The sequence below is a fragment of the Scyliorhinus torazame genome, chromosome 14, assembly GCF_047496885.1.
Source record: "Scyliorhinus torazame isolate Kashiwa2021f chromosome 14, sScyTor2.1, whole genome shotgun sequence".
Taxonomy (NCBI): domain Eukaryota; kingdom Metazoa; phylum Chordata; class Chondrichthyes; order Carcharhiniformes; family Scyliorhinidae; genus Scyliorhinus; species Scyliorhinus torazame.
This window is the reverse complement of record NC_092720.1, coordinates 79,329,367-79,338,700: the sequence shown is the minus strand read 5'-3', so window position 1 is coordinate 79,338,700 and position 9,334 is coordinate 79,329,367. Positions and strand designations below refer to the sequence as shown.

General features: G+C 45.4%; 1 protein-coding gene across 1 annotated transcript in view; it reads left to right on the top strand.

Annotated features, from left to right (window-relative positions):
* plch1 (phospholipase C, eta 1) overlaps nucleotides 1-9,334 on the top strand; it is a 251,627-nt gene that overhangs the window by 168,338 nt on the left and 73,955 nt on the right. Inside the window, exons 11-12 of the mRNA XM_072474403.1 lie at nucleotides 7,293-7,400; nucleotides 8,996-9,157. Coding sequence (XP_072330504.1) covers nucleotides 7,293-7,400; nucleotides 8,996-9,157 — 270 coding nt within the window. The remainder of the gene's footprint in view (nucleotides 1-7,292; nucleotides 7,401-8,995; nucleotides 9,158-9,334) is intronic.

The following is a 9,334-nucleotide window of genomic DNA, read 5'->3' as shown; positions in this document are numbered from 1 at the left end:
TTGTTTCCTACATTTCCGCAAAGAGCGAGAAGGGAGCCAGGAGTTTACAGAGAGTGCAACTGACTGGGAGCAGAGTCTGAGGGCAGAGGTCCAGTTGGTCCACAGGGCAGCTATATTCTGTAAGGTAAGAGGGGATGGAGGCTAGGCCAGTTGCATGCTCCTCCTGCAGGATGTGGGTGGTGAGGGATACCACCAGTGTCCCCGCTGACTATACCTGCGGGAAGTGCACCCAACTCCAGCTCCTCAGAGACCGTGTTAGGGAACTGGAGCTGGATGAACTTCGGATCATCCGGGAGGCAGAGGGGGTTATAGGGAAGAGTTACAGGGAGGTAACCACACCCAAGGTACGGGACAAGAGTAGCTGGGTTACAGTCAGGGGAAAGAAAACAAACAGGCAGACAGTGCAGGGATCCCTCGTGGCCGTTCTCCTTCAAAACAAGTATACCGTTTTGGATGCTGTTGGGGGGGATGACCTACCGGGGGAAGGCCCTAGCGGCCAGGTCTCTGGCACTGAGTCTGGCTCTGGGGCTCCGAAGGGAAGTGGGGAGAATGGAAAAGCAATAGTAATAGGAGATTCAATAGTTAGGGGAATAGATGGGAGATTCTGTGGTCGCGAGCGAGACTCCCGGAAGGTATGTTGCCTCCCAGGTGCCAGGGCCAGGGATGTCTCGGATCGTGTCTTCAGGATCCTTAAGGGGAAGGGGGAGCAGCCAGAAGTCGTGGTGCACATTGGTACCAACGACGTAGGTAGGAAAGGGGGTGTGGAGGTAATAAACAAGTTCAGGGAGTTAGGCTAGCAGTTAAAAGCCAGAATAGACAGAGTTGTCATCTCTGGTTTGTTGCCGGTGCCACGTGATAGCGAGGCTAGGAATAGGGAGAGTGTGCAGTTGAACACATGGCTGCAGGAATGGTGTAGGAGGGAGGGCTTCAGGTATTTGGATAATTGGAGCGCATTCTGGGGAAGGTGGGACCTGTACAAGCAGGACGGGTTGCATCTGAACCAGAGGTGCACCAATATCCTGGGAGGGAGGTTTTCTAGTACTCTTCGGGAGGGTTTAAACTAATTTGGCTGGGGAATGGGAACCGGATTTGTAGTCCAGCAATTAAGTTAGCCGATATTCAGGACGCCAAAGCGTGTAGTGAGGCAGTGGGGAAGGGAACACTGACAAAGGAGAGTACTTGCAGGCACGGAGATGGGTTGAAGTGTGTATACTTCAACGCAAGAAACATCAGGAATAAGGTGGGTGAACTTAAGGCATGGATCGGTACTTGGAATACGATGTGGTGGCCATCACGGAAACTTGGATAGAAGAGGGGCAGAAATGGTTGTTGGAGGTCCCTGGTTATAGATGTTTCCATAAGATTCAGGAGGGTGGTAAAAGAGGTGGGGGGCTGGCATTGTTAATTAGAGATAGTATAAGAGCTGCAGAAAGGCAGTTCGAGGAGTATCACCCTAATGAGGTAGTATGGGTTGAAGTCAGAAATAGGAAAGGAGCAGTCACATTGTTGGGAGTTTTCTATAGGCCCCCCAATAGTAGCAGAGATGTGGAGGAACAGATTGGGAAACAGATTTTGGAAAGGTGCAGAAGTCACAGGGTAGTAATCATGGGTGACTTCAACTTCCCAAACATTGAGTGGAAACTCTTTAGATCAAATAGTTTGGATGGGGTGGTGTTTGTGCAGTGTGTCCAGGAAGCTTTTCTAACACAGTATGTAGATTGTCCGACCAGAGGGGGGGCCATATTGGATTTGATACTTGGTAATGAACCAGGGCAAGTGATAGATTTGTCAGTGGGGGAGCATTTTGGAGATAGTGACCACAATTCTGTGACTTTCACTTTAGTAATGGAGAGGGATAGGTGCATGCAACAGGGCAAGGTTTACAATTGGGGGAAGGGTAAATACGATGTTGTCAGACAAGAATTGAACTGCATAAGTTGGGAGCATATGCTGTCAGGGAAGGACACAAGTGAAATGTGGAACTTGTTCAAGGACCAGGTACTACGTGTCCTTGATATGTATGTCCCTGTCAGGCAGGGAAGGGATGGTCGAGTGAGGGAACCATGGTTGACAAGAGAGGTTGAATGTCTTGTTAAGAGGAAGAACGAGACTTATGTAAAGCTGCGGAAACAAGGTTCAGACAGGGCGCTGGAGGGATACAAGATAGCCAGGAGGGAACGGAAGAAAGGGATTAGGAGAGCTAAGAGAGGGCATGAACAATCTTTGGCGGGTAGGATCAAGGAAAACCCCAAGGCCTTTTACACATATGTGAGAAATATGAGAATGACTAGAGCGAGGGTAGGTCCGATCAAGGACAGTAGCGGAAGATTGTGTATTGAGTCTGAAGAGATAAGAGAGGTCTTGAATGAGTACTTTTCTTTAGTATTTATGAATGAGAGGGGCCGTACTGTTGGAGAGGACAGTGTGAACCAGACTGGTAAGCTCTAGGAGATACTTGTTAGGATGGAAGATGTGTTGAGCATTTTGAAAAACTTGAGGATAGACAAGTCCCCCGGGCCTGACTGGATATATCCAAGGATTCTATGGGAAGCAAGAGATGAAATTGCTGAGCCGTTGACAATGATCTTTTCGTCCTCACTGTCAACTGGGGTGGTACCAGGGGATTGGAGAGTGGCGAATGTCGTGCCCCTGTTCAAAAAAGGGACTAGGGATAACCCTGGGAATTACAGGCCAGTTAGTCTTACGTCGGTGGGAGGCAAAGTAATGGAAAGGGTACTGAGGGATAGGATTTCTGAGCATCTGGAAAGACACTGCTTGATTAGGGATAGTCAGCACGGATTTGTGAGGGGTAGGTCTTGCCTTACAAGTCTTATTGAATTCTTTGAGGAGGTGACCAAGCATGTGGATGAAGGTAAAGCAGTGGATGTAGTGTACATGGATTTTAGTAAGGCATTTGATAAGGTTCCCCATGGTAGGCTTATGCAGAAAGTAAGGAGGCATGGGATAGTGAGAAATTTGGCCAGCTGGATTACGAACTGGCTAACCGATAGAAGTCCGAGAGTGGTGGTGGATGGCAAATATTCAGCCTGGATCCCAGTTACCAGTGGCGTACCGCAGGGATCCGTTCTGGGTCCTCTGCTGTTTGTGATTTTCATTAATGACTTGGATGAGGGAGTTGAAGGGTGGGTCAGTAAATTTGCAGACGATACGAAGATTGGTGGAGTTGTGGATAGTGAGGATGGCTGTTGTGGGCTGCAAAGAGACATAGATAGGTTGCAGAGCTGGGCTGAGAAGTGGCAGATGGAGTTTAACCCTAAAAAGTGTGAGGTCCATTTTGGAAGGACAAATATGAATGCGGAATACAGGGTTAACGGTAGAGTTCTTGGCAATGTGGAGGAGCAGAGCGATCTTGGGGTCTATGTTCATACATCTTTGAAAGTTGCCACTCAAGTGGATAGAGCTGTGAAGATGGCCTATAGTGTGCTAGCGTTCATTAACAGAGGGATTGAAGTTAAGAGCCGTGAGGTGATGATGCAGCTGTACAAAACCTTGGTGAGGCCACATTTGGAGTACTGTGTACAGTTCTGGTCGCCTCATTTTAGGAAGGATGTGGAAGCTTTGGAAAAGGTGCAAAGGAGATTTACCAGGATGTTGCCTGGAATGGAGAGTAGGTCTTACGAGGAAAGGTTGAGGGTGCTAGGCCTTTTCTCATTAGAACGGAGAAGGTGATGGGCGACTTGATAGAGGTTTATAAGATGACCAGGGGAATAGATAGAGTAGACAGTCAGACTTTTCCCCCGGGTGGAACAAAGCATTACAAGGGGACATAAATTTAAGGTGAATGGTGGAAGATATAGGGGGGATGTCAGAGGTAGGTTCTTTACCCAGAGAGTAGTGGGGGCATGGAATGCACTGCCTGTGGAGGTAGTTGAGTCGGAAACATTGGGGACCTTCAAGCGGATAGGTACATGGATTACGGTAGAATGATATAGTGTAGATTGATTTGTTCTTAAGGGCAGCACGGTAGCATTGTGGATAGCACAATTGCTTCACAGCTCCAGGGTCCCAGGTTCGATTCCGGCTTGGGTCACTGTCTGTGCGGAGTCTGCACATCCTCCCAGTGTGTGCGTGGGTTTCCTCCGGGTGCTCCGGTTTCCTCCCACAGTCCAAAGATGTGCAGGTTAGGTGGATTGGCCATAATAAATTGCCCTTCGTGTCCAAAATTGCCCTTAGTGTTGGGTGGGATTACTGGGTTATGGGGATAGGGTGGCGGTGTTGACCTTGGGTAGGGTGCTCTTTCCAAGAGCCGGTGCAGACTCGATGGGCCGAATGGCCTCCTTCTGCACTGTAAATTCCATGATCTATGATTAATCTAGGACAAAGATTCAGCACAACCTCGTGGGCTGAAGGGCCTGTTCTGTGCTGTATTTTTCTATGTTCTGTGTGTGTGTCTGTCTGTCTCTGTGAGTGTCTCTCTCTGTCTCTGTGTCTGTCTCTCTCTGTGTCTGTCTTTGGATCCTCGCTGTCTTCAGGGGATGTCCCGGAGGACTGGAGAATAGCCAATGTTGTTCCTCTGTTTAAGAAGGGTAGCAAGGATAATCCCGGGAACTACAGGCCGGTGAGCCTTACTTCAGTGGTAGGGAAATTACTGGAGAGAATTCTTCGAGACAGGATCTACTCCCATTTGGAAGCAAATGGACGTATTAGTGAGAGGCAGCACGGTTTTGTGAAGGGGAGGTCGTGTCTCACTAACTTGATAGAGTTTTTCGAGGAGGTCACTAAGATGATTGATGCAGGTAGGGCAGTAGATGTTGTCTATATGGACTTCAGTAAGGCCTTTGACAAGGTCCCTCATGGTAGACTAATACAAAAGGTGAAGTCACACGGGATCAGGGGTGAACTGGCAAGGTGGATACAGAACTGGCTAGGCCATAGAAGGCAGAGGGTAGCAATGGAGGGATGCTTTTCTAATTGGAGGGCTGTGACCAGTGGTGTTCCACAGGGATCAGTGCTGGGACCTTTGCTCTTTGTAGTATATATAAATGATTTGGAGGAAAATGTAACTGGTCTGATTAGTAAGTTTGCAGACGACACAAAGGTTGGTGGAATTGCGGATAGCGATGAGGACTGTCTGAGGATACAGCAGGATTTAGATTGTCTGGAGACTTGGGCGGAGAGATGGCAGATGGAGTTTAATCCGGACAAATGTGAGGTAATGCATTTTGGAAGGGCTAATGCAGGTAGGGAATATACAGTGAATGGTAGAACCCTCAAGAGTATTGAAAGTCAAAGAGATCTAGGAGTACAGGTCCACAGGTCATTGAAAGGGGCAACACAGGTGGAGAAGGTAGTCAAGAAGGCATACGGCATGCTTGCCTTCATTGGCCGGGGCATTGAGTATAAGAATTGGCAAGTCATGTTGCAGCTGTATAGAACCTTAGTTAGGCCACACTTGGAGTATAGTGTTCAATTCTGGTCGCCACACTACCAGAAGGATGTGGAGGCTTTAGAGAGGGTGCAGAAGAGATTTACCAGAATGTTGCCTGGTATGGAGGGCATAAGCTATGAGGAGCGATTGAATAAACTCGGTTTGTTCTCACTGGAACGAAGGAGGTTGAGGGGCGACCTGATAGAGGTATACAAAATTATGAGGGGCATAGACAGAGTGGATAGTCAGAGGCTTTTCCCCAGGGTAGAGGGGTCAATTACTAGGGGGCATAGGTTTAAGGTGAGAGGGGCAAGGTTTAGAGTAGATGTACGAGGCAAGTTTTTTACGCGGCAAGTGGGTGCCTGGAACTCACTACCGGAGGAGGTAGTGGAAGCAGGGACGATAGGGGCATTTAAGGGGCATCTTGACAAATATATGAATAGGATGGGAATAGAAGGATACGGACCCAGGAAGTGTAGAAGATTGTAGTTTCGTCGGGCAGTATGGTCGGCACGGGCTTGGAGGGCCGAAGGGCCTGTTCCTGTGCTGTACATTTCTTTGTTCTTTGTTTGTTCTTTGTCTCTCTCTGTGTCTGTCTCTCTCTGTGTCTGTCTCTGTGTGTCTCTCTGTGTGTCTCTCTGTGTGTCTCTCTGTGTGTCTCTCTGTGTGCCTCTCTGTGTGCCTCTCTGTGTGCCTCTCTGTGTGCCTCTCTGTGTGCCTCTCTGTGTGCCTCTCTGTGCGCCTCACTGTGCGCCTCTCTCTCTGCGCCTCTCTCTCTGCGCCTCTCTCTCTGCGCCTCTCTCTCTGCGCCTCTCTCTCTGCGCCTCTCTCTCTGCGCCTCTCTCTCTGCGCCTCTGTCTCTGCGCCTCTGTCTCTGTCTCTGTGCCTCTGTCTCTGTGTCTCTGTCTCTCTCTCTCTGTCTCTCTCTCTCTCTCTCCTCCCTTGATCAATTGGTGCGACCCAATGTCTGGTATGGCAGCCAACATCCCCTTCATCAAAGCTACATTGTCCCAATTTGGAGTCCGTACATTCACCAGAACCACCGACTTATCTTCTAACTTTCCTGTAACTATGACATACCTACCACCCTGGTCCGTTACCATCTTCCCCATCTGAAACCGAACCCTTTTACTAATTAGTAACCCCCCCCCCCCCTCAAGCCAGCCATTAATTTGGATGTCTACTTGGGATGACAGCCAATGCTAAATATGCGATCGAAAGAAGTTACACTAAATTGTGATTAATTACTGGGCTTAAACATACAGTGCTTAGTTCATATGTACACCAGCACTGCTGCAGGTAAGGGGACATCCAGGGCAGATCTGAGTGTCTCAACCTGATCGTAACAGTTTATAAAATGCCCAGGAAGTCAAAAGAGAGTGCTGTGCTTGAGCATTTTTAAATACTGCATTCAAACCAGACTGAAATTAGGTTCCAAATGAAACCAGTCAGGTGTCAGATGGAGCAGTTTGTGTGCTGTTTGAAAGTCAACTTGCAAAACAAAACTCCAAGTTCAAGTTAAGTTGATTCTTTTGCAACAATGTGGACGCAAAGCCATTCCACGTCAACTCAACGTCACTGTATAACTACCATCTTGCTGGTATAATGAACATAAGTGTACATGCAATGAAACAAATGTTTCCACAGCACAAACTCTTCAGTACATTTACGTTGCCAAGCCGCTAATGTTAGATTTGTGTGTACCCTTGATTAAAGTACATACTTTCTTAAAGTAATGGACAGACACTCTTACTTGAGACAAATATAAACTTGTTCTCAAATAAAAGGCGTGGCTCCAAACCTTGTGTATCAGACAAATGTAATCTTAATAGTATAAACCACACAAAATTATACTTGGTAAAGGTTAGAATTGACTAACTAGTGCACTACTGATTTGTTTCAGGGGAAAAAACTGCCTCCTGATCTCCGAACTGATGCAGAAGAAGGAGAAGTGTCCGATGAAGATAGTGCTGATGAAATTGAAGAGGAGTGCAAATTAAAACAAATCAATGTAACAGTTCAATTGAGCATTTTCAAACCAAATTCAGAATGTAACTTATTAATAGCATTTAAATATAATGGACTTGTTTGCAGGAAGTTGTTTCAAATGCAAAAATAATACCGACTGCGATGCAATGATGCTCCATTGTGATTGGTGATGTAAAACCCATTTACTACAACAACTAAAGACAAACATGTGACTTTAAAAAAAAACCTTGTTAATCATTGTTTACTGATACCAGGCTCCCTTAGGCTCAAAGTAAGCTGTCTGAACCTGAAACTAATTAACAAGCTCCAGCTGCAAGTACCTGCAAGAGTGTTTGTGAATGGAATTGCCTCTTTGTTTCCTCTTGAGATGGGTGACCTTGCATTTCAGAGTAGATCTGTCCGAGTGTTCGATATTCGTGCTATTTAAGTATGATGAAATTGAAATTTTGTGCTTTTGGCTTCTAATCTTGCAACAAAAGTAATTCTCCTCTAGTATGCATAAATAGAACTCTTATTTCAAATGGCTTCAAATAATTCTCATTTAAATTTCTCAAAGCAGAGTAGATGAAGCATTGAGAAGCACCTATCCTAATAAATTAAACCAGTTTTTGTCTTTCACTCAAGAATGTACACAATGAATCAGGGTGACGGGGGGTGGGGTGGAGAATGAACCTTGGCATAGGCAAGTAAAGATGCTATGAAACCTGTGGATCTCTTTTGACATCGGTCATGGCAATTTGGAGGATGCACCATCATCTACAGAATTATTCTGTCATTCAATATGTGATATAACAGAGAAAAAAATTCTAACTACAGCACAAAGTGGAGGATATTTAGTCCATTGTACCAATGCCTGACTCTCAAACTCGGCCATTCCCTTCCCCGTGCCATTTCAATTTTTCCTTTTCCAACTGAGCATTTTCAAACTAAATTCTGAATTTAACTTATTAATAGCACTTAAACATGATGGCTTTTTTGACGTTTTGTGTGCAAAAATTATATAAAATCAATAATACGGATTCATTTGCTTTATATAATCTGCTGCTTGCAACACTGTTTTTAGGATGACTTTTTGTTTTAAATTGCTTCATCCAATCTGATCGATAGACAGATTTGTGTAATCTGTTGAATGATAACAGTTGAGAGGTGTATCTGTCTATTAACATTACTTGTAAGCCGTGGCATTTAAAATGTTTGGTGTAATTATCACCAGTTGTATTTAATAACTTTAAAGTCAATAGATTTTGCAATGCTGCAACCTTCAGATAGAATGATCTTGAATGTGCATTTTAGTTTTGCTATCGCTTGTCACAAGACTTCCCCACTAATACTATCAGTTTAAAATAACTACTGAACCCTGATGACATTATTGGTGCCTAATCTGCATGTTTCTGCTGGGTGCTTCTACTTGCTCAGAAGAGCAGGTCAAATTTAAAGACTGCAGAAAGAAAGCAAGACATGAGCAGATCAGCCTCCCAGCTGATTTTACTGCCTGCGCAACTGGTTCGGGCAGAACAAAAAATTGCCTCTGGAATTTCTGACTTTAGTGTGTTCCAGCAATTGTTTAACAACACAATTGATAAGACGTAATACTATCTTTATATGTGACCCACACAGGGTAACAGCACAAACTATCATCAAGTGGAATGTTTTATCAGAAAGAAACTGGATTTCTTGCTGAAAGAGTCTCAGATCCAGGATGCAGAGGATCCAGATAGCTATACAGTCTGTGCACTCCTGCGAGCTACACACAAAGGCCTGAATGTCAGTCTACAGCAGGTAATATTTGTTAGCCTGTATATAACATTGTATTCTTTCTTGTTGTGCCCTTTTGCCCTATTACCATAGTTTGACTTCAAATGAGGGAGGAAGGGATAGAGGGTTTGGATAAACCTATGCATTGGAGTTATTAATCTATTTGTTTTGCTAACAATTTTAGTTCATACATGAATAGTT